Source organism: Phyllopteryx taeniolatus, chromosome 13, assembly GCF_024500385.1.
Source record: "Phyllopteryx taeniolatus isolate TA_2022b chromosome 13, UOR_Ptae_1.2, whole genome shotgun sequence".
Lineage (NCBI taxonomy): Eukaryota > Metazoa > Chordata > Actinopteri > Syngnathiformes > Syngnathidae > Phyllopteryx > Phyllopteryx taeniolatus.
Window position 1 is genome coordinate 14464894 of NC_084514.1, and position 25772 is coordinate 14490665.

General features: G+C 41.3%; 3 protein-coding genes and 1 long non-coding RNA gene across 8 annotated transcripts in view; 2 read left to right on the top strand and 2 right to left on the bottom strand.

Annotated features, from left to right (window-relative positions):
• Positions 1–145: 145 nt before the first annotated feature.
• On the bottom strand, positions 146–9703 carry mocs3 (molybdenum cofactor synthesis 3). Of its 2 annotated transcripts, none has more exons than XM_061794292.1 (13): positions 9462–9703; positions 8162–8294; positions 6780–6872; positions 5331–5451; positions 4002–4076; positions 3332–3449; positions 3140–3248; positions 2965–3027; positions 1966–2129; positions 1829–1876; positions 1221–1317; positions 1029–1136; positions 146–361 (listed from the first exon to the last, which is right to left on the bottom strand). In XM_061794292.1, the coding sequence occupies exons 1-13, from the start codon at positions 9552–9554 to the stop codon at positions 204–206; spliced, it is 1380 nt and encodes a 459-aa protein (XP_061650276.1). In that variant the 5' UTR covers positions 9555–9703; the 3' UTR covers positions 146–203. The 2 variants fall into 2 exon arrangements, with proteins under 2 accessions (XP_061650276.1, XP_061650277.1); XM_061794293.1 differs by having other exon boundaries at positions 146–943.
• A 29-nt stretch (positions 9704–9732) lies between these two features.
• Positions 9733–22101, top strand: qpct (glutaminyl-peptide cyclotransferase). Of its 2 annotated transcripts, XM_061794294.1 has the most exons (7): positions 9733–10079; positions 13154–13300; positions 14858–15139; positions 17144–17311; positions 19860–19959; positions 21086–21202; positions 21293–22101. In XM_061794294.1, exons 1-7 carry the CDS (start codon positions 9987–9989, stop codon positions 21463–21465), a joined length of 1080 nt encoding a protein of 359 aa, XP_061650278.1. In that variant the 5' UTR covers positions 9733–9986; the 3' UTR covers positions 21466–22101. The 2 variants fall into 2 exon arrangements, with proteins under 2 accessions (XP_061650278.1, XP_061650279.1); XM_061794295.1 differs by lacking the exon at positions 21086–21202.
• On the bottom strand, positions 19611–24079 carry LOC133487552 (uncharacterized). The gene is made up of 3 exons (XR_009791367.1): positions 22221–24079; positions 20622–20778; positions 19611–20539 (listed from the first exon to the last, which is right to left on the bottom strand). It is a non-coding gene; the product is annotated as an uncharacterized LOC133487552 (long non-coding RNA).
• LOC133487546 (connector enhancer of kinase suppressor of ras 3-like) overlaps positions 24070–25772 on the top strand; it is a 59114-nt gene continuing 57411 nt past the window's right edge. For 2 of the 3 annotated variants that reach the window (XM_061794289.1, XM_061794290.1), the window contains exon 1: positions 24075–24331. In XM_061794289.1, coding sequence (XP_061650273.1) covers positions 24280–24331 — 52 coding nt within the window. In that variant the 5' untranslated portion in view covers positions 24075–24279. Of the gene's footprint in view, positions 24332–25772 lie in introns of all 3 variants that reach the window. The other variant, XM_061794291.1, reaches the window with a different exon arrangement.

Below are 25772 nucleotides of genomic sequence, written 5' to 3' on the forward strand. Positions count from 1 at the left end.
AAGACAAGTGGGCCCTTATTGTTCAAGAATGCATGTTATCTAACTGCCAGTCTGCATTCCCCCCCATCCACCCTCCAAGTCAATAAACGGTTTCACTGCTGGTCTCACTCTGACCTCTTTAAAGGATGACAAATAACACAAAGACTAATAATAAAAAGATGACGTTTATTTTTCAGAAAACATAGATAGAAGGTAACATGATGTTAATATTGTGGGAATGCGGGGTCTATCCTCTGCGCCCACGCCATCAGGCCTCCACAGATGTCTTTCACTGCGATATTGTCCACTTCTGATCCACTCATCTCCCCTAGAATCCGCACAGCCTTCTGAGAGTCGTTGCCCAGCTTACAAATCACATAAACTGCAAGAAACCACAAAGATCCTTTTTGGTGAATGAATCACATTCCTGTGGCTCTATATAAGAACTACAGGGGACAACATGCAGTTTGTATACAGATTGTATTCAAGCAAAGGATGCTGTTTTTGCTGCATGGTCCGTATTTCCCATGTTTTGGGGAGAACTATAAGTTACGTGTTATGATGCAGACCAAACAAACGGCTAAAAACAACTGTTTATGTACGTACTGTATGAGTGCCACTATCCCATGAGGTAACTGCAGTTTTTAATTGCAGTATTGCCATTTTTTCAAGCACTGATTCACAATTATTTCAGTGTCCGGTCAACACTATTGTTATATATAGTTTAATGCAATACAGTATGTGACAAATGAGTGTAGTGTGCACTAGCACAAAATCTGCACAGTAAAATTTATCTCATTGTTAAAGTAGTTAAAACTGAGTCAAAATAGTGTTGTTGTTGTTGTTTTTAATATTCAGTCCTCTAAAGCCAACCAGCTGCTCAGGTTGGCCATACTTGTTTTGGAAAAGGGGTCACCTGGCAACCCCATTGCAATCTGCTAGCGTTCCAAAACGTGCAGCCAGCCTAGCAGTGGGAAAGCACACAGCAGACTGTGAATATGGTTAGTTTCAGACGACGTGCAGATAAAGCCGTCATTTTGTTATGTTACCTGGAGGCCAGCAGACACCAACTATCTGCTGTTTCAATTGGCCGATGCGGTCCTCAAGTAATTGCATATGTTCGCGCTTCCTCTTTTCTAAACTTGAGAGTGGTATGTCTGGCAACAATGTTAGGAGAAAATGGGCTCCATCCGGTCACATCAGACTGTTTTATGTTATGTCTCCAGTCACCGAAAGGATACTGAGCGAGCTGGGTAAATGGCATATGTCCACCTCCACAAGAGGGCGCACATCTAACAGGAGATGGGGCTCTGCATCGTCAACAATGGATTTGTAATCCTGGAATTACAATGATACAGTCTCCTGAATGCATGTAACATTAACCAAGTGATTAATGACGGCGTGGTTTTAGCTTAAGGAAAATGGATTTATATCTCATAGTTAAATACGGAAATGTTAATGGCTTGCAAGTATTGCTCAGGTTTGAGTTGTAGCATGTTCTAATTATTTTAACTGCTTTTCCTAAAATCATTTGAATCAAAACTACTTCTTAATGGAGCCATGACACAAATTCAATTCAACAGTGATCTCTATCTCTGCACTTAATGACCGTTTAAAAACTCAGATTGTGCAGTCATGTGTATGCGCAACCCACATGCAGCATTATGCATGCCAAACACAGTGTGTTATTCTTTTCTGTAGAACATTTACTAGCGCATTTAAGGTTTCCTATGAGTGCTGTGATACAATCAGTTTATCAATTTTCATAAATTCTGGGAGAACAGTACTAGTAATGGTTGAAGAAACAGCACTTAATACAGGGGGATGTAACGGCCAAAAGGTTCCCCACCTGCACTGAGATCCTCTGATCACTGGACAGGAGGTTGAGTCTGTGACACTGAACACACAACAAAATTATACAATATATCAAATTAACAACCACAATTGATTATTTTATATAAAACAATGTTTCACATCAAAGTCAACCTTATCTGTTGCAGCAGACCCACAGAAGGCTTCATAGTCGACTAACTGAGTTACGCTGGGCTTTTCCCCACACACTACACATCCCGAATGTTTGGGCCGCAACCTGATGGACTTGACCTTGGCCCTTTGAGCGTCAAACATCACCAGCTGCTGGCCACAGGAAGCTGGCATGTGTGGTTAAGTAAAACGCTTTGTCATGTAAAAATACATTTCATTTCTGTTTCAGTTACTAGGCACAAGCAACTTAGCATTTTCCTCAAATTGTGGCCACAATTTCACAAGATGTCTTAATTGTCACACCTGAAAGGGGATAAATTGACTTTTCATTAATTGTATGCAAATGGGTCTCTGAAGTGCCTCCCCACCCATCAAGTGTGAAATAGCTACCTATTTCTCAAAATGTATCTGAGTGCCTCCGCACTACCAATGCACTGTTATGCAACAATGGGCTAATTTACATAATAACTACCGTACCTTCACACCAATTTTCTCCATCAATGAGTTGAAAGCGAGGCTGGCCGAAGTTCCAGTGTTTGGCAAAGCCCATGCACCAGAAACACAGTGTAGTGCATGAACTGCTGCCTCCACAAATTTAAATGTTTTCGATGACTTTAAGGGCGCTTATTATTATGATTTTTTTTTCTGCATATCTTACGTTAATAGTAATTTTGCATGAATACTCAACACTGCCTTCGTTGTGCTATTCCGGCAGGTGTGTCTTATGTAACGTCATGTTGAGAACAATTAGTTCCACTTCCAACTGTACTGTATCGCTGATAGAAAGCAAGAATAAAAGGACATACAAATAGAAAATGCTCATGGGAAGTAATTTCATATTCATTTGTGACACAGAACAAATATCTACTTTGACCAATAAGGCAAATTAATGATCCTCATCCAGCATTTGTTAGGATTCCTAAATTTCCGACAGTTAAATATTTCACAGATGAAGTCTGAAAGGTACAACAACAACAGTATGTTATGCCAGAGTTTAGATACAGCCATGTCCAGAGGCTATCTTGAGGACCTCCAATGCTTGAAAGCAGCCCATTATGCCTGGAACTTAAAGGATAAGTGGAACATTTTACTAGCAACCAACGTTTAACAGGCTGGAGACGCTGGAGAAAGACGAGTCTACATAGTTAATGGGTTCTGGGAATGAGGCTCGACTTACCCACTCCTAACACCCCTCCATCAGAACAGTTTGTCACTGTCTCTGGGGGTGGAGGTACTGGGTAGAGGCATCTGTAGCAAGGCCCTCCATCATAGTTATATACGGTCAACTACGGACACAAGCAAACACAAAATTGAAAGGCTGTGAAGGATGGTGATGCCGGTGCGATTTGCAAGATGAAAATGTTTTTACCTGTCCCTCCATTCTGAGGGCACTCGCTGATACGAGAGGCTTGCCACTCAGCACACAGGTATCATTCACAAGATAACGAGTAGGAACATTGTCTGAACAATCAGCCACAATGTCATATATGAAGTCCATGAAGTCAAGGCATGTAAGCAATACTCTTTCTTATCTTTCAAAGGTATTTTGGCTAGTGAGGCCTCCATAGAGTGACTCTCTAACATGGACTTCGTATGAAAGTGTCAATTTCATTCCAAAAAACACCTTGGTTTTGACCGAGTTTGCCATCCGCTTTGTCCATATTTGGCTTTCCACTGATTAGTTGCCTCAGGGTAGAAGACCCATTTGAGAGCGCACACGTTTGTTTTGTTGACAGCGCCGGCTCGGGAGCGGAAAGGCAAGGCACAGATCTTCGCTATTGACGTAGATAAACTCGAGAAATTCTAATGACCTGACCTCAGGACTCTCTGCAAAAAAACGTCTCGAGCTCAGGAATGCATGGACGATTTGTATCCATATTCCACGTGTTTACTGAGCCACCATAGAGCCAATATTTACATCCCAAATATTAGAAAAAGTTGGTTTGGCCAAATATCCATCCATCCATTTTCTGTACCGCTTATCCTCATAAGCCCCCTTTAAATTTCCAAGACAACCAAAACTCGAGTGAACAGGATACTGCTGAATGAGTTGCAAGGCGTTCTCAGGTGAAAGCTGTAGGTGGTAAGGGATACACTCTACTGTTGAGTTCAACCTGAAAGATTACAATGAAAAGTACAAATGAACAGAAAATTAACAAATTCTATTAATCTCTCGTCACATACTACATTTCATATACATCAATCAACAAAGTGCAGTGAAAGCTCTAAAGTCAAAGGCCCCCTGAGGTTATACAATTAGGAAAAAAACGGAAACGGACGGAAAGATCCTGATGTCATCGAGGGCCAGTTCGCTGGCCCTTGCTGGCCGAGTGAGGACAAATTCAATTATTTTATTTGTTAAAGAAGCAGTCCCATTGTTTAAATTACATCAGATAGCACTGTTGATTCTGAAGGCACTGCACAGATTAGATTGACATTGCAACACAGGCTGAAATATGATTGGAGATTAAAAAGAATCATAATAATAATAATAATCTAACATCCACATACATCCATAGGCATATGCAGCCAAGAAAAACACTACGAAATGAAGAGAATAGACCGTTGGTATAAAAATGTTGTCTATTTTATGAAACAAATATTATAGTTTATGTTGTAAATGCACAGTAGGGCAGTGATTCTGATAGTGTTTAGGCCAGCACAGAAGGCAGGCTTTACTGGCCCTGATCTCCCACCACTAATTTGAACAGTGATTATCTTCTTTTTGCACTTGTGTGGCAGTTAAGAATGGAAAAACTTTACTTTTAAAATGCCTGCACAGTTAATACATGGTTTACGTTGATACTGGAATGGATTAGTTCACGTTCCATCATTACCTGTAGGAAATGATTTCAAAATTGGACCAAATCTGACATCAAACCACATCTTGAAACGTTGTTCAACCTTACAGGTCCTACTGTAAATGTGAACTGCTGTCAGTGTGAGTTCGCAGTGGTAAAATGGTACCCTCGTGTGGCGAATGCCAACCCATGTGCATACTAACCACAGTGGGGGCAAGAGGCACCAAAAGAAACTGCCTCTGAAACAACATGTTTACACAATATTTGCAGACTGGAGTCAAACACACACCTAAATATAACCTGTGGTGAGACTGGAAAGCGCCTGAATACATTACACTGCAACCATCAGGCTCAGAAACAGCAGTTCAATTACACAATTTTCCGAATTATGGAATGTTTACTAATAATATTACCAAAATAGCAACTTCCTTATTTGAGATTTGAGTTTTTGAAGTCTAGATTTTTCAGAGTTTTAATTTACTGTGCATTAGGTGCAAAATCCATATAAAATAGCGGAAATAAATGTGATTTTGACATAAACGTGACTGCGTAGGGCGCAAACATCACCTTCTAACTGCATTGGCTGCAGACAGAGCTTTAGCCTGACCCTGGTTCTCCTCGCCATGTAGCACTTGTCTATGCAGATTACTGATCTCGACCTCATCATAGTCCAGTAGACCAAGACGCCCTGCGGAGAAACACGGATGGAATAAATCAATGCCAAATCCTAACAGCAATAGAAAACCATGTAAAATAGAATGACATCTGCTGTGCATAAATGTATTTCCAACTTTAATTCAATTGCAGTGGAAACCTAAAAGCCAAAAGCTATGGGGTCAAATTGTCAATAAAATACACCTCTAAATTAAAAAATGACATCAAGGTTTTTACATTTCACAACTTGTAACGCATGCTGTTACACAAGATGTCAGCATACTGCACAAGATCATCAGGAGTTTAGCTCAGCATCAAAAGGAATTACATGTGGGTTATTTTTTTCAAGTTAAAAAAAACAAAAACAAAAGAAGATAAAATTAAAAATACTCAGAGACATATGTGTGTGTATATATATATATGCGGTGCAAAACAAATAAAAACAGAATACAATGATTTGTTAATCCTTTTCAACCTACTATATATTCACTTGAACACACTACAAAGACAAGATATTTAATGTTGGAACTGATTAACATTAGGGTTTGTTTTTGCAAATATTTTCAAATTTTTTAATTGGATGCCTGCAGCATTTTTTTTGGACAGGGGCATGTTTACAGGGCCATGTTTATATCACCTTTCCTTTTAACAACATTCAATAAGCGCTTGGGAACTGAGGACACTAACTGCCGAAGCTTAATAGGTGAATTCTTTCCCATTCTTGCTTGATGTAGAACTTCAGTTGCTCAACCGTCTGGGGTCTCCGTTGTCGTATTTTGTACTTTGTAATGGGCCGCATATTTTCAATGGGATAGGTGTGGACTGCTGTCAGGCCATTCTAGTACTCACACTCTTTTACTACGACCCCACGCCGTTGGAACGAGGGCAGAATATGGCTTGGTATTGTCTTGCTGAAATAAGCAGGGGCGTCCCTGAAAAATATGTTGCTTTAATGGCATATGTTGCGTTCAGTCCATCTCAGATGAGCTCTGGGCCAGAGCAGCCGGCGCTGTTTCTCAAAGTTGTTGATGTACTATATGGATTTCACTTTGCATGGTAGAGTTTTTAACCTGCATTTGTAGATGTTGCAACGAACTGTGTTAACTGACAATTGTTTTCTGAAGTGTTCCTAAGCTACCGTGGCAATGTCCTTTACACAATGATGCCGGTTTTTAATGCAGTGCCGCCTTTGAACATTAAATATCTTGTCTTTGTGGTGTATTCAACTGAATATAGGTTGAAAGGGACTTGAAACTCATTGTATTCTGTTTTCAGTTAGGTTTTACACAACGTCCCAGCTTCATTGGAATTGGGGTTTGTACATATAATATTACAATTTTAATTTGCAAGTCAATTACCTACCTATGCCTGATGCTGCTAGATACTGAGCCAAAGGACAGCCCAGTCCTCCACAACCCACAACCAGTACGGATGTCTTCGATAGATTTAGCTGTCCTGCGGACAAATCAAGACGCCACTGTCGTGTACTGTGCCATGCAATACTCATTCTCTGGCGTGTACACTGTGTTCACGATGATTATGCAAATGATATTTTTCTCAGCAGTTGATACAAATGACAGTCGGCATAATTTTGATGTTATCAACTGTCAGAATATAATTCAAATGTTTTTGAACAATACTTCCAATGATAATAGTAATTTCTTGAAAAAAAAAAAAAAAATAAAACTGCACGGGTCCAAATTATTATGCACAACATAGTACTAAGACATTTAACAGGTTTTAAAGACCTGCAAATAGTTATTGAATTTGCAGAATTAGGTAATATTTACTGAAATCAAAAGCTATCAAGTTACATTTCGACATGTTACCTCTTATTTGATAGCAGTTTCACACTTCTTACATCCATTAAACTTGTGACTTTTTGGAGAGTTTCTGCTTGAATGTCTTTTCCGATGATGCTTCGTCATGCTTGAAGATGATTTTGTTAATGAAAACATGGTTCTTCTTTTTGTACCATGGAGGAAAGTGGTCAGTCAGAATTCCACATACTTTTCAGAGGACATTCAAGAAGAATTTAATGGATATAAGATTTGTGAAGCTGCTATCAAATAAAGGGTCCTATGTCAAAATGTAACTTGATCTGTTATGACGTTTTTGATTGAAATAGCTTTTAATTTCAGTCACTGACCTCCTAATGCTGCAACTTAATTCATACATTTATTCATTTTCCATATGCTTATCCTCACTACGGTCGCGGGCGTGCTGGAACCTATCCGAGCTGACTCTGGGTGAAAAGCGAGGTACACCCTGAACTGGTCGCCAGCCAATTGCAGGGCCCATATAAAAAAAAAAAAAACAACCGTTCGCACTCACATTCACACCTATGGCCAATTTAGAGTCTTCAATTAATCTACCACGCATGTTTTTGGAATGTGGGAGAAAACCGGAGTACCCAGAGAAAATCCACGCAGCCACAGGGAGAACATGCAAACTCCACACAGAATTGTGAGGCAAATTCAAGGAATTACTATTTGCAGTTCTTTAAAACCTGTCAAATGTCTTGAAACTCTGTTGGGCTTAATCATTTGGAACTGTGCATTTTAAGTTTTTTATTTGTCAAAAAATACTGTTATCATTGGGAAGTGTGCTCGATAACATTTGAATTATATTCTGAACGTTGATGACCTGAAAAATACGCCGACTGTCATTTGTATCAAGGAAAATCTGACAAAACTATCATTTGCTTAATCATTTGGAACCCAGTGTACAAGAGGAATTGTTACCTTGCACACCCAACTCAGGCAGGAGGAGCTGCCTGCTGTACCTCAAGATGTCTTCATTGGAGAGAGCTGCTTTGCCTTTTAGTGGAGTAAGAGGCGTCACTCTGTCATGGAGCTCTGGGACTAAAGTATTGTTCTTCGAGAAAACAAAAAGCAATCACCATAGCATTCTCCACATCTTCTCCACACTTTGACCTTACAATCTAATTGCTATAGGCAGAATATGGACTCATCGGTGAACATAATATTCCTCCATATGTTCAGGTTCCAGTGCACATGACAGTGAAGGGCAGTCATGGAAAGCCTTCTGGCAGCCCCGTGAGACTGAAGATGGGCTGTCTGTCTGTTCAGGATTGTCTGAGCAGAGAGCCGTCAGCCATACGGTGCTAAAAACCTTGACAGCTAATCTGTGCTGAAGAAAACTTACAGTACGGAAGTGCTGACAGGGTGAGGAAAATATCTTCTTGGGACGCACACATCGCGGCCTATCTCTGACATCCCCCATTAAAAAATGCATTCCCAACAATGCCTCAATTTGGTTTTGCGGAACACCAGCACAGACACTATCCACATCATTCAAATTTAGCATGCCAATTCTTGGAGCACACACCTACTGACCACTGTAGCAGGGCCGTGCTCGTGCTGGGTGGGGCACCAGAAGCCCAAAACAAAAGTCAATGGCAAAAGAAAAATAAGCTGTTTGGTACTAACAGAGAAGAGATTTTCATACTTTGCTCTGATGCTCATCCCACAAATGCATTGTTCCTTAGATGAGTGGTAACATTTATAAAGGAAATAAAAAGGCTTGAATTTAGTTTTTTGTCAGGAAGCACAGTTACAATAAATATTTCACAGAGCGCAAATTTCCTTACCTTATGTGCTATTATTTATCATACAGACTCATTAAAGAAAGAAAAAAATCTTGTCACATGACCAATTCCTTCCTAATTTCTATATTTAAAAACAATATATTATTTCTTTTGTAAAATTCTCATTTCCTGAGAACTTTTGGTTTCCGTTAGCTTTAAGCTGTCATCATTAAAATTATTTTACTGTGTGTACTGAATCAATATATGAGTTTGACTTTTGAAATTGCGTCTACTGATATACATTAATTTCCCCACGATATTCTAATTTATTGAGACGTACCGATAGCTGCTGTATACAGACAGACAATCAATCAATATAACTAGATAGTCCCACGGTAGAAATTGAATTAGCATTGTTGGCTGACGATACACAAGCAGCATTGCAAATAAATATTACTGCATGTCAGGTTGGCAGTCACCAAAACACACTGTACCTTTTCGAATATGGCCAGTTTATTCTTCAGAGTAGCAATCTCTTTCTCTTTCTCTCTTAGCTGTGCTTTCAAGTAGCCCACTTCCTCGGCCATCGCCAATACAACTTAATGATTTAATGGTTTAATGGTTTAGCTAGAGAAGACTACAGTGCTGTGTGTGGAGAAGTTGACGTACGGAACACACGAGCGCAAGAAGCACATTTCCGCTTTAGTCACGTGAATATGAGACCACGTGGTACACGGGCTGCCTTGCCTGTAATGTCGCTCTTTCACTCACTGCGCGCTTTTCGTTCTAAGCTGAAATTGAATGTGTTTACTTTTGTCGTCGTTTATATGTCGTAGTCCCCCATTAAATCATTTTATCTTATTAGTTCATCGGAAAGGGGGAAACGAACGTACGCGGAGCACCAGGCACGCGCACGCACGCACGCACGCACACAGCGGATAATTGCGAGCGCTCCCTGCTGCCTTCCACATGATCTGAAGTGTGTGCGGCTGAGAGAGAAAGAGAAAGCCGCAGAAAAGATGGCCGAGCCTAGAATGCGTTTTTGGGCCACTTTTGCCATCTGGTTAACATTCATCCACTGCTCTAATGGAATCCCGTGGACGCAAGAAAAGGTAAGTCAATTAAATCTGCTGCCACAACTACACTGGAATACACTGAGTGCCTCTGGAAACTTGTAGTGATATTGTCATCAGTCAGTGGGTAGCAAAGCAATCTTAAATCATCAACACTGTAGAACGTATTCCGAAACTAGTTTTTCTTTAGGTTAAATATAACACCACCCTCAGTAATCGATTTTGTTTTATTGAGTTTGAGATGTTTTATAATAACTCACTGTAAACTAGAGTGGCTCTTCTAAGCCTGTTCAAATAAATGACACCTTATTTTATTTATTGGTTGAATTTTCGAAATGCGTTGGGCTTAGTAATTGTAACACAATACATCTATAAATTATCATTATTGTTATTTAGATGTAGGGAGTATGGGGGAAAAGGAGTGCCAAATCAATTTGTCACCGGAGTGTTTAACATTTTGTGCAAATACATGCTATGAATTATTACTAATTGTGCTGTACTGCACAATTCTTCTGAGATGTAGGAGCTTCCTGATTATGCATCAACATTCTTGCTTCTCGTCTTCTTCTCCCGGTTTAAGCCTGCATGTCGTTGCTATGGCAGCACTGTCATCATCATTGATCTTCCAATTGCAGGCCTTGGTATTTATAGATTTCAAGTGGACCCCAATTGAACCCTCTCTGGGCTCGGTGAGCCCTGGTACTTTGCACGGTAATGTTTGTCGAGGATGCAACCACGTAATAATACTGTACATTGCATTGTATGCTACGCTGTAATGACTAGACTGAACCAGGACTTTCCATAGTACAAACTGGTTTTCGGACACATCTAGGAAAGAACATAACTTCGAAGACCGAACAATGAAGAAGCAAATTCTGAGGTGCATGTCACGCTGTCATTATGATGAAACATTTTAGATGAATGTGTACAGTAGTGTTTCCCAACCTTTACTAAGCCGATTAAGGCAAATATTTTACATTGGAAAAATCTCACAGCACACCATTAAACAAATATATCACAAAAAGTATATACAGTATACTGGCGTGAAATAATGATGATCATGTCTCAATTTACTAACACGTTTACTTCATGATAAATCTTGTCCTGTTTAATTGAACACGACTGATATGCTTGCAGAAATTGTAAGATTCACACAGAGATCTTAAATTATCATTTTCAGACCAATTAAGAAAGTTAGATAATTTCCTATGGCACACTAATGTGCCGCAGCACAGTGGTTGGGAATTACTGGTGTCCTGTGTGAAACATGATTGTACATTGTTGATGATTTTTTTGTTTTTTAACTTTTGAACCTGAAAAGGGAAAGAAAGTTAGGCACTACTCTTAACTTGGTATTAGATGTTCTTTGTTCTCGATATTAGCATGGAAATGGCACGGTAACCGACTGGTTAACACGTCTGCCTCGCAGTTCTGAGGACCCGGGTTCAAATCCGGCCTCGCCTGCGCAGAGTTCTCATGTTCTGCCCGTGCCTGTGTGGGTTTCCTCCCACATCCTAAAAACATGCATGGTAGGTTGATTGACGACTCTAAATTGTCTGTAGTTGTGAATGTGAATGCGAATGGTTGTTTGTTTCTATGCGCCCTCCAATTGGCTGGCGACCAGTTCAGCGTGTACCCCACCTCTCGCCCAAAGATAGCTGGGAGAGGCTCCAGCACGCCCGCAACCCCAGTGAGGATAAGCGGTACGGAAAACCAATGAATGAATGAATAATCTAATTTCTCCTGCATTAGCTATTAGTATGAAAACAATATAATTTCTACTGCATTATATGACCAGGGGGAAATACTGGAGAAGGTGAAACAGTCTATAACAGATGGACTGTCTTTGGCTTGCTCAGTTTTTAACGTGTGTTTCCAAGACAACCACACTTCTCTGCAGTCTGAACTTTGAGACCAATTTCAAGAGAACCACTGAAAAAGGAGGATCAACGTTTACTGAACCCGTGATTGTATTTTTGGAATCACAAAACAAACATGAACAACCTTGCATAGATACTGATAAACTAATTCTATCTTAGCGTTAGTCTGGCACTCAACAGCCACAACTTTAGGGACGCCTACACAATTCAAAGTCAAGATTTGGATTTGAATTACATTTATTATTATAATGATTTCCGCAGTGGAGTAGCACAGCACTGATTTACAATGGGAGCTGCTTCTAAAAAATGTTGATTCCTTATTTACTGTACCTACAGTATATGAGAAGTCAGTGACTGCTGAAATCAAAAATTTTCAAAAGAATAATAATGGCGTCACGCTGGCCGACTGGTTAGCACGTCTGCCTCACAGTTCTGAGGCCCGGGGTTCAAATCCGGCCTCGCCTGTGTGGAGTTTGCATGTTCTCCCCGTGCCTGCGTGGGTTTTCTCCGGGTACTGCGGTTTCCTCCCACATCCCCAAAACATGCATGGTAGGTTGATTGAAGACTCTAAACTGCCCGTAGGTGCGAATGTGAGTGCAAATGGTGTTTGTTTATATGTGCCCTGCGATTGGCTGGCGACCAGTTCAGGGTGTACCCCGGCTCTCGCCCGGACTCAGCTGGGATAGGCTCCAGCACGCCCGCGACCCTCATCAGGATAAGCGGTACGGAAGATAATAATCCCAATCATACATGAATAAAATGAGTCACTCTATGACAGTGATCATTATTATCTTTGTAAAGGCAGAATATTCATGACAGTTGTATACGGTGAGTATTTTTATGTTTGACTGATTTGTAGGCTTTTGGCTTTGTATTCACTGTCCTTTCACAGGTATCTACTGTGATTGAATTTTGTGCTGCAGACTTACCCTGAATTGTTTCTCCCACTATGATCAACAACTGTTTCGCGCGCTGCCCAAATTGTTGCTCAATCAGTTTACGTAGCAGTACCTCATAGTACTTTCTGTTCTGGTGAATATGCTCTATACCTAGCCATTTCAAAGTAATTCCATCTTGAAACCAGAGGACGCAGTGCAAGGGTGCCATACTTTGACACCTTTGAACACATTGTTTTACAAACAACGTGTTAATCAATCTAAGGTCTGCAGGTGACTGACAGGCTGATATCAAGACAGAAGTAACGTAAAAAGAAAACTCTCTTCTCTTGTTTAGTTGCAGCACCGAGCAGTCACACTTACATCCAATGAGATCCAGACAGCTTTGTCGCACACAGACGTGTCACAGATGTGGCAGAGGGACTTGAGGCCATTACTTGTTACGAGGTATCCAGGCTCTACAGGCAGCCAGGCTGTGCAGCAGGTGAGTTTGCTCATCTAAGCTATGACAACAATGGAAACATATCCTCAAACGAACAATGAATCTGAACAATGATGTCTACAGAACCACTGTTTTGGTTCTACTGGAACTCAATGCTGCATTTGACATATTTGACATTGTGATTGACAGACCGTGGGTGGAACTTACTGGCACTGTGCTGAACTGGTTCAATATATATATCTGGTTCTCATAAGATTGTGACTTCTTTGTTGCAGTTCTTGATAATGAGTCTGAGCGAAGAAAGATCACATGCGGGGTACCCCAAGGGTCCATTCTTGGGCTCCTTCTATACAACACCTACATGCTGCCTCTAATTTAGCTCATGGGATATCACAAAATGTCTGATCAGACCTATGCAGATGACACACAGATCTGCTGTACATCTCAGTGTTACCACACAACCTCAACCCTTTGCTCTCTCTGACTGAGTGTATCTATCACGTCAATGAGTGCATGAGCAAAAACGTTCTCCAGCTCAATGCAGAAGAGACAGAAGTTATTGTTTATGGCCCCAAACCTGAAAGGTTAAAGGTCAATGCTCAACTTGACTCAGTGTCATTGGCAGCCACAAATCATGTGAGAAATGTGAAAAGCCACCCATAAGCTGTGCCAAAGTCTCCTTATTACCACCGAAAGAAAAGATATTTCACCCAAACAGAAATGCGGTTCACACATTTTCAGTAGATTGGACTATTGTCATGGGGTTTTTACTGCAGACAGATGCAACCGGTCCAGTTTGCGGCTGCTCGAGTACTTACCGGTAGCAAGAAACTGGACCACATCACACCGGTCCTAAAATTTGTATGCAGGCTTCCTGGGAGTCAAAGAATATATCGAGGTCTCACTGTGGGTCTAAAAGGCTGGGAATGCTTTTGGATCTGAACATATTCAAGACCTTTTACTTCCCCATGAGACTTGTCAGGTGCAGAATTGTTGAGTGTTTCCAAAACCAGAACTAAACAACGTGAAGCAAAGCTCAGTTTCTATGCTCCTTACCCGTGGAACAAACTTCCTGAACAATTCAGATCCGCTCAAACTGTCTTTAAATCAAATTTAAATCTGGTCTGAAAACTTTCTTGTTTACTGCTGCTTTTTCATGAATCCAAATTATTATCTTTAGTATCTTTTCATTTATCCTGCTTTAATATTGTTTATTTTCATCCTCCAGTTTGATCTCATTTTTAATTGATTTGCCCCTGGTAAGCACTATAGATTTGCCTTGTGCTATATCGCCCAAATAACAATGTGAATACAGGACTGATTCCTGTGCAGTTGCCTCCCTGCACGGTCTGACCGTACAGTCATTTGCCAGCATTTCAGCCACTGTTCACACAATCATTGGGCAGTCGCGGGATTTCGATTTTATCTGTACAGTATCTACATTTCGATCAATGCCCTGTAAAAGGGCCAAACATGGATAACAGATGCACAACAAAACAGTGACGATATAGTATTGTACAGATTCAGGTCACTTCAGCTAAGGTATGAAGAAGCTAAGATTGACTACTCTATCTAACATTATGTATTCATTTATTTCAGCATATTAAAACAACGCTGGGTTCCCTTGGAGCAAGCTGGGAAGTGACAGAAGATAAGTTCAGTTCAGACACACCTTATGGGCCACTCCCCTTCACCAACCTCATTGCCACCCTCAACCCATCAGCCAAGCGCCGCCTGGTCCTGGCCTGTCACTATGACTCCAAGTACTACCCTCAACAGTGGCACGGTAGGGATTTTCTGGGGGCCACCGATTCCGCTGTGCCCTGCGCCATGATGCTGGAGCTGGCACGAGCCCTCGATGGAGAGCTGAAAAACCAAAAGGTACAATATGTGGCTAGCATGTGACTTGAAGAGGCGACATAACATAAGATCGATTTGTAAGAACCGTTTGGATAAAGGCCCTATTCTTGTCTTTCAAAACTGTTCCCCAGTGCACAAAGCAATATCCATAATTGCATGGTTGGTTGATTCTAGGGTGGAAGAACTTGACCTCTCCGATACCACAGGAATGAACTAGCACAAACATTGTGAGCCAGGCCTCTGCCCCTTGAAGAAATTGACAAAAATCTCCACAGACACACACTAAATGTAGAGTGGAAGCTGCTAGAGCTGCAAATACATACAGTGGCTTGCAAATCTCTTGAACGTTTCCATATTTTGTCAATTTCCAATCCCAAACATAAATGTGTTTTCTTGGGATTTCATGTGAAAGACCAACTTAAAGTTGGCACATAATTGTGATGTGGAAGGAAATTATTTTCTTTTTTTCAAATCAAAATCAGAAAAAGGTGGTGTCCAATGCAAAACAAAGTGTTCAGACCCTCTTAGTCAAATAGTGTACCTAGGGGGGCTCAAGTGCCTTTTTTTGACCTCCAGTGGGCAATATTGAGCCTTTAAACAAATCATTACAGGCTCTTGTTCCTCTCAACTTCAGTGAGAAATGTGTGAATATCCGTTTTTCGTACAGTACTGTATTTTTGTATGTAACGATTGTGTGTAGAAGAGTACAGTAGTGGTTGCAGCAGCTTCACGGATGTACAAAACAAATTTCCCCGAGGGGTCAATAAAGGTTATCCTGCTTCTTGTCCAGTTAGTTTAGTTTAGTTTAGGTGGGCGGCTATTTCTCGGTTGGTTTGCCATGCTTTTTTCATTTTTGAATGATGGATTGCGTGCTCTGTGAGATGCTCAAAACCTGAGATATTTTTGTATAACTGTATCCTGCTTCAAATGTCTCCAGAGCTTTATCCCTGACCTGCCTGGTGTGTTTCCTGGCTTCATGTTTCTGTTTGTTCACTAATGACTATTGTTCTCCGGCAAACCTCTGAGGTCTTCACAGGACAGCTGTATTTATACGGATGTTAGATTATACACAGCCTTTATTTACCAATTAGGTGAATTCTGAAGACAATTGTTTGCACTGGATTTTATGTAAGGGTATCGGAGTAAAAGCGGTAGAATACTGTACTTTTAAATGCTGGACAGCCCACTTCACTATTATGCGCCACTTTGTGTTGGTCTATCACAAGAAATCCCAATAACCTACATTTACGTTTGTGGTTGTAATGTATAAAAAATGTGGAAAAGTTCAAGGGGTATGAATATGGTTGCTGTACCGCACATAGTCAAACCACAGCACTGACGAAGAGCAACAACACTTAGCATTCATGTTGCCTACTCCTTTGCCCTTTGCTTCACCTTTCTACTGGATGAACAGGGATAGGTCCAGTGACAACCAGACAACCAGCCACCGTATGTGTTTATCGGGTTAAGATGTCCATCAAAAAGGACCACGGGGAAGTGGAATTCCGTTGAATGCAAATGGGTTTGCTTCCAGTGTGCATATGCATATAAGAAGCGTAAAATAGATAGTTATTTGGTCAATTTAAAGGGAGATGATGAAATTATGAACCTGTATCAAGACAACCCCAATTTAGATCATCACCAAATTGTCCCGATTTGAAAAAACAAACATATATATATATAATATATATAATATAAATAATGTAATTTAACAAACACACAAACCAATGACAATCCAATTCAACCTTCTTGGTGGACGAACAATTGTTTGGAACGCAACGTGGTGACGGAAATCTATCCTTCCGCTCCACTGTGGCTCCTTCCGTCCCTTCCTGTTTATGCAATCATTGGGCTTTGGGTTTATCTTGTTATGCATAGTAGCTACAACAACAAGGACATATATACCCGCTGGGTTTTTTTCAGGGCCAAAACGGAAAAGGATATCGCCACAAGAGGGCAGCAAAGCGTTCAGAATACATAGTGCTGCTGTAAATAACCGCGCTGTCGCTCTCTGTCCCCCTGTAGGCCTCCATCCCCAACTTGACCTTGCAATTGATTTTCTTCGATGGAGAGGAAGCTCTCTTCCGCTGGACCTCTCTTGACTCTTTGTATGGCTCTCGTCACTTAGCACAGAAGATGGAAAACACCCCGCATCCTCCAGAAGACACAGACACCAATCAACTGGATGGCATAGTACGTCTCACCTCACCGCGTCTGTAACGCTAACTTTACACGTGCACACACGCACAGACACACACACAATCTTACAATGACTATTTATAGTCTACACACCCTTGTCAGATTATGTGATATAAAAATAATGAGACCAAGATAAAGCATTTCAAAACTTTTCCCACCAATAGCGTGACCTATAACCTGTACAAGGCAATTGCAATTTGACTGAGATAAGGTGGTTGCTCAAGTGTGCACACCCTCTTATAACTGGGGATGTGGCTGTGTGTTTGAAATGAACAAATCACATTCAAACTCGTGTTAAGTGGGAGTCAGCACACACTTGCCGCCATATAAAGTGCCTCTGTTTAACTCCAAATACATTTCAGATGTTCTAGTAGGCTTCGTGTTGTTCCATGTTTTTTTTTCTTTCGAGCAGAAGCCTGAAGGTTTTGTACCAACTCTGACTGGTGTTTGGAACTGTTCAGAATTCATTTTCAACTTGGAGATAATGATCCACTGTTCAACCTTGGTTGCATTGGACCATACATTTTCCCACATGCGTATGAAAGTGTTTTGAAAACCAAGATGAAACTTTTTGCCATAATTCCATAAAAATATGTGTTATACCTACAGTAAGGCATGGTGGTGGCAGGATCATGCTTTGGGGCTTTTTTTTCTCAGGTATATCTGGGGGCCTTAGTCAAGGTGGAAGGACTTATCAATGTATATAATCATTTGTGGTTAATCAGAGGCACTGTAAATTGTAGCAGGTGTGTGCTGACTCCCATTTAACATAAGTTTGAATGTGATTGCTTGATTATAAAACTCAAAAATATATATATTTTTTATTTCAATTGAGTTGTACAGGGGCGACACGGTGAACAGCTGGTTAGCACCTCTGCCTCACAGTTCTGAGGACCTGGGTTCAAATCCGGCCTCGCCTGTGTGTAGTTTGCATGTTCTCCCCGTGCCTGCGTGGGTTTTGTCTGGGCACTCCAGTTTCCTCCCACATTCCTAAAACATGCATGGTAGGTTCATTGAAGAATCTAAATTGGAATTGGAAGGCGACCAGTCCAGTGTGTACCCCGCCTCTTGCCCAGAGTCAGCCAGAGCCTTCCAGCACGCCGGTGACCCTTGTGAGGATAAGTGGTATGGAAAAGGAATGAATGAATGAGTTGCCCAGGTTAGTTCACATTAATGGTGAAAAAAATATGAAGGTGATTTAGCTTGGTTTAATTTTTTTATGTCACAAAAGTCTGGCATTTGAACAGGAGTGTACAGGGTTTTATACCCACTGTACAAGTGCATGCATGTGTACAGATTACAGTGTGGACAAATGAAGTGAGGTGAGGGTGTGTACAGAGGAGCAAAAACGTATTTAGTCAGTCACCAATTGTTCAAGTTCCCCCACTTAAAAAGATGAGAGAGGCCTGTCATTTTCAGCATAGGTATAGCTCACCTATGAGAGACAAAATGAGAAAAAAAAATCCAGAGAATCACCTTGTCTGATTTTTTAAAATAATTTATTCGTAAATTATGCTGGAAAATATTTGGTTAATAACACAATTGCATCTCAATACTTTGTTATATACCCTTTGTTGGCAATGACAGAGGTCAAACGTTTTCTGGAAGTCTTCACAAGGTTTTCACACACTGTTGCTGGTATTTTGGCCCATTCCTCCATGCATCTAAATTTGCAACAAAATGCTCCTCTAGAGCACTGATTTTCTGGGGCTGTCGCTGGATAACAGACTTTTCAACTCCCTCCAAAGATTTTCTATGGTGTTGATATATATATATATATATCAAATCCAGCAATTGAAATCATGGACATTTTTTAATTCAAAGGGAAAGCAATATAAATGTCATGATACTAATCGTATCAGCTTAGACTGGACCCAAAAGCAGACTGAAGCAGAGGGAGTCGGTTTAGAATGGTTTATTGAGGGTTGGCTCAGGGAAAGGATATCCAAGGAGATGGTGGACCATCGGGACAAGGAGCGAACAGGGGTAGCTTGGCGGCGTGGCTGGAGCGGACAGCGAGGTGGGCGGCACGGAAGAAGCTCTGAAGACGAAGGAGAACACAAGGTGATGAGTACGATTGCAGAACGTCGAGCACTTACTAGAGTGCAAGAGTCGGCCTGTGTACCACAATAGTGTCAATACTCTGGCGATGGCTTCCTGGATCGGGCAGGCTTTAATGCAGGCAGTGATGAGTGTTTTGATAGAGGACAGGTGCGCAGCAAAGGTGGTGCTGGGGAAGAGAGGGGGGGGGGGGGGGGAGAGTGTGAGAGATAGAGAGAGGGGGGGGGGGGGGGAGGCACAAAGGACCACCCAAGCTCCAAAAAAGGGGGCTGCAGGAAACGACAATAAATGACAATAAAGCCCAAACCAGAGAAATAATATGGAAAAGAATGTGATGGAGGCCTGATAATTAGTTAGTTTCTTTATTCTTCACATGCAGGTCAAGGCTCTGCCTCCCTTGACTGCATGTTCCTGGTGTGTAGAGTCAGAGAGAGCTTGTTTCTCGGACGGTAATTCAGCATTTGTGTTGCTTCTTCTCCAGGATCTATTTGTGTTGTTGGACCTGATCGGGGCCCCAAGTCCACGTTTTGGTAACCAGTTCCCAGAGACAACGCACTGGCTCTCCCGGCTGCAGAACATAGGTAATTGATAATAGCCTCGATGTTTTAATGGTTTTGGTCTCTTCTAACATCCAACAATAAACAATACGAAGATGAAATTAGTTAGCCAGTCCACAGGTTCAGCCAGAGTCAGAGACCTGGAGAAACTTTTGGAGTGTAAAAGATTGTCCAGTATGTATGTGTCCTAAAATTGACTGGCAACCATTCTCGGGTGTACCCTGCCTCTCTGAAGTCAGCTAGGATAGGCTCCACTTCACTGGCGAGTAGTCGTAGTAGTTTTTAACCAGATGACATCTTCATTTTCCAAACAGTAAATTGGTCAAAACCGCTGTCTTGCAATTTTCCCAATACTGTACTGCGGGAGAGGACCCAACAGCAGAGACGAGCAAAGCAAGTCAACTTATAGGGAATTTGTTTCCTCGCAACAGGCAAACAGGGGGGAACGGCGCCCAGGTAGGGGGAGCAGGGACTTCGGGTGGTCCGTCTCGGCCAGACAAGGGGTTCCACGGGCAGGCGTGAAGGGAGTGCGGGTGAGGAACCAGGCGTGGGGGAACTCCGCACGCAGGCAGGTTGTGCAGGCGAGGAGGCAGGCGTTGGGTTACTGGGTGACAAGAGGGAAAAAGCTGATCAGTGTTTCTTCAAACTTAGTGCGAATAGTTTTGCGAGAGCGAGATGCGACTGACAGTACGACTACTCGAGGCGATCTTAAGTACACCGTTGATGAAGATTAATTGCACCTGGTCCCGGCTCCAACTGGTCTCGCCATACCTGCACAGAGACACACCTACGAACACACTCGCACAGAAGGCGTTCAGGGTGCTGAGGCAGCAGCCCTGACAACTGTAAAGACAAGAAAAAACTAATGTCAAATGAATGAAACACAATGCAATACAAAATGATGAAACAACATTTTGTTGCTAATTTAGATGCAGCCACACAACCAAGAGTACTATTTGACAATATTTTAGGACAAACCGCCATTGTACTATTGTAGCAAGTTCTGACAGTCTCATGTGCAATTATGATGACATGAAGTACATATAACAATAACTTTCCCCACGGTAATGTAATCTAATTTTACATTGTAATAATTACCAACTGGTCTCAAAGTGTACACTGACGTGCTGATTTTACTGCAAATTGTCAGAAAAACGTCTCCACTCCACGAATCAACTTCAAAATCATCCTTACGATGTGGAATATTTCTGGCCAGATCGACCTATTGCCCACATTCAAGATGATCATTTGCCGTTCCTAAGCAGAGGTATACACTCCAGATTGTTCGCTACTGAAATATGTTGGCTCGTACGGTTAATGTCTGATGGCTAACCGCTGTTCTTGGCTTCTTTGTCAGGTGTCCGCATCCTCCACCTTATTCCCTCTCCTTTCCCCGTCGTGTGGCACACATTTGATGATAATGAGCAGAACCTGGACCGCTCCACTATTGAGAACCTCAACAAGATTTTACAGATCTTTGTTCTGGAGTACCTTAATGCCCGACCTGCCGTTACCACAAATACCCCGTAAAGACACTATTGTACATCTTTTTTCAATCATGAACATTTCTTAACTTATTGAAATGGAAGGTTAAAATGTAAAAAGGTGCATTTTGTTTACAAATGTAGACATGAACTCATACTGGCTTATGTGAGTTTGAGCCCAAAATCCCAAGCAGTATCACACATTTTTGTTAGGACACATCATATCGTGAAAGCAAAACTATTATCCATGTATGTAAATACTGTACATCATACGTTTGAGGCTCAAATTGAATTTAAATTTGAATTTTCTCATCTCTTTTGAAAAGTAGTGAAATAAAATCAAATACCTGTTAGTCTTGTACAGCACCAATTACTTTTTTTGTCATGTGACGTCATGTAGCCGCGAAGGGAACACACACAAATTTGAGTTTGTAGTTTTAGTCTTGTGATATGTGTATGACGATGTCGACTTATTTGTATTGTAACAACATCTTTAGCCCTCCATATCCTGTCTTCTTAGGTTGCAAAATGAATAGCCTCCTATGCTGGTGTACTTCATTTGCCTGCCTTTTTTTGGTAATTATTAGTCGGATCTTGATCTACTCGAATGGAAAATACCAGCACTCTACTTTCTGTATCATGGGTCAGAAATAAATGTTTCATCACAATACAAGGAAGTTCATGCAGAGTTGTCTAATCTTGAAGTCTCCAAGTGACCTTTTGTGTGAGGGATTTCAATATATTACACAATATTTTCCAGCCTCGGATTTTCCCTCTTTCACAGCAGACTATATAGCTCACCTCAGCAATAGATCCTTGAGTTCCTAAATCCGATCAGGCTGGCCCTTCCCTGAATTCTACTCAGTTCAAATCCCTTCAAACGAGCCCACTCCCACGAAAATGGAGAATGACTCTTTATTACACTTATTACACAGCGCTTTATGATGTTTTGCTACATTCTATCGCCATAGTATTTACAGGTGATTAAATCAACATGCCTCTGGTCAACACCATGTTATTCAGACATTAATATTATTATTATTATTATGATCCATCCATTTTCTGTACCGCTTCTCCTCACAAGGGTCATGGGTGTCCTGGAGCCTATCCCAGCTATCTTTCTTTTTCTTCTTCTTCTTCTTCTTATTTGTATAGCACCTTTAAAAACACATGTTGACAAAGTGCTTTAACAGACAAGAATAAAACACAGTACGATCGTATATCATGGGAAAACAAAGCAGAACAAAAAAGCAATGAAGCCCCCAGCAATGCAAGAAGACAACTTGAGACCAAGAGGGTAGAGGATGTAAAGGATGAGACGATAGGTAGGTAGGTAGATCTAAAAACAGCAAGATAGAAACTCAAAAGAGGATGGGTGTTGCAACAGGGCAATGATCTAAAACACAGAAGCAAATCCGCAACTCAGGTATACCTATCAGTCTAAAGCAGAATTTATAAAGCTTTATATGTGAAAATAATTATACAATGTGGGGGGGGGGCTTTAATAGCAAAATGTATGCAGTACCCAATAAAGCAGTGAATGAACACACCTCTAATGCTGATTGTGTATGTGATCTGCGTGTTTAATGTGTTAGAGCCCATGTAAAACACTGTAACCAAAACTAGAGCTGCTCGTACTCATCTCACCATTACACAGACTAGAGTCTCAAAAAGTCTCATACCGTGTACTTAAGTGCAAAAGTACAAATATAGCATATTCGGGACTTAACTGCCAGCAGGTCCTGCACAAGCACCCGGATAGCTTTTAACAGCTGTACTGTATCTGCTGAATTATGACCTATGAAATAAGACCTCATTGGGAAAGGTTTTGGCCCGCACTAATTCATACAGATGAAAGCAACCGAATCAAATGTGGTCCCATAAAAATCAACTAAAGCAAGAGCAAAGGAGATGAAGAATTATGGAAGAATGAAGACTATTTATTGACAGCCCATCCATCTGGGGAGGGCTCTCAGACCATTCTCGAAAGATTCCACTGTCAGACAAATCATTTACAAATGGACGGTCTCCAACATGACAGCAACTCTGCCAAAAGCGGACGCCCAGCAAAACTGTCACCTAGAAACACCAGAAGAAGAAGAAGAAGAAAAAAAAAGGTAAAGCCTTCCCAAGAGCGTTTTTTCACTGCAGGACGGTTGACTCCCAGCAGAGGGAAGCAGTGAACTACTTCCATTTTCCATGGAGGTCATTTTTGAGAAATAAAAAATATAAGCGATCATAAGCATAGACAATTACACGTAATTTACACTTGCTCTGTAGAATAACTCTGCTCAGTAAGAAGAATTACGCAAAGCGAAACGTGTGGAAGAGACAGAACAAGTTGAGCACGCCTCCAGTTTTCAAATCAGGCCGGTGAATGAAAACGCAAATAAACGTCGCAGCGATGCATTTGAGGCACCTCGTAAACTTCAAAGTCTTCACGCTTTCAAATATGCGGATAAACTGATTGCTTATATTATTTTTTTAAAAAAATACACATTACTTTGAAGGGTCTAAACATTGCTTTAACGTTAAGCCTATATATTACAGGAGTTGTACAACTGAGAGGCCCAACAACTGCACCTCGGTTACGTTGTTGTTCAGATTTTTCCCCTGCTGTCTTTGAACGCAGCACAGGTTCCCCACCACCACACACACACACACACACACACACACACACACACACGAACTGATGAGGAGTTTTTAGCCTTGCTCCTCTTCGCGTCATGCGACCTTTTAGGTAAATGAAGACACACAGCCCAAAAAAAAGAACTAAAACAAAGTTATAATGACAATGTGACTCTTGTTCAAATTTCGCCGCCGAAACATTTTGTCGCGAGTCCGCGCTATTGAAGAAGCCATGGAGCCGATAACCAAGTGGACGCCAAAGCAAGTTGTAGACTGGATGAAAGGTAAGTCCTATTCACTTTGGCCTGGTTATATTTATAATGACACTTTAGATTCGTCATAAAGTTGCGTTTATATTCTATGACCGTCGTTATTCGGCAGCTCGTTTCCTAGAAACTGTGACAACAGCACTCAACTGTGTCACTGCAGAGCATTTCACTTGTCAGTCATTGGAGCGCTTTTCAGTCAGCTGTGCTTTCTTTTACGCACATCAGTAGACATTGTGTCTTAGGAGCGGCAAATTAGCTGGAGTCGATGAACAAACGTGGTGACTATTTCAACTCGCGGGCAACACGTTGGGCACGCTGTCACTTGCAACTTCATCGTCACTCGAAAAGCACCGATGTCCACGCATTGCTTATTTGCCATTATCAGAAAAATCTGTCACCCGTCAGAAATCGTGACCCGGTAGTGATGTCGCTCAACGATAGTCACGCCCATACTTAGGTTTAAAGAGTAAACCGGTTTCGTCTGAATTTAGTGCAGTATGCTCTATGGTATGAGTTGTAAATATACAATATACCTGCGTCTCCACACACACACACACACACACACATATATATATATTTATAACTTCATGTTGAATTTGTGTGTGTGCATGCGTGTGTATGTGTGGCCCCTGTGGCATATGCCTGTTTTAATGTTGTGTGTGACTGTGCATAACTATTTTAGTAGGCTTTATTGAGTGTGCATGTGTGGGAGGGGGGGTGCAAACAATTGTTGATTTGATAAAGCTGGTAAAGGTTACAAAAGTATTTCTAAAAGTCGTTATATGCATCAGTCCACGGTTAGACAACCTTTCTCTAAATGGAGAACAATAGCACTGTTGCTTTTCTTCCAAGAGGTTGCCATCCTCTAAAGAGGATTGCAAGAGCACAGTGCAGAATGATCAGTGAGGTAAAAAAAAAGAAAAGAAAAAAGAACCAGTCAGTTGAAGACTTAGAAATCACTGGCGCATGCCAACATCTCTGTAGTATTGCCATCACGGTTGAAATGGCAAACAAGAATGGGGCTCATCGTAGAAAACCGAGGAGGAAGCCATTGTTGTCAAAAAAACAAACAAAAAAAAACAAAAACAACTGACGTACGTTTCAAGTTTGTTGGAGAGCAATGGGATTTTCCACAGCAATACTGGCGAAATAGTCTGTGGTCAGATGAAACTAAAGTTGAATTGTTTGGGAGCAACACACGATGCCTTGTGTGGTGGGAAAATGGCACAGCACACCAACATCAAAACCTTTTCCCAACTGTGAAGCATTTGCCAACTCAGGGACTGGAAAGCTTGCTATCATCAATGGAAAAATCACTTCACAAGTTTATCAAGATATTTTGCAGAAAAACTTGTGGACATCTGTCCAACAGTTGAAGCTCAGAAGAGGATGGGTGTTGCAACAGGGCAATGATCTAAAACACAGATGCAAATCAGCAACAGAATGGCTTCAAAGG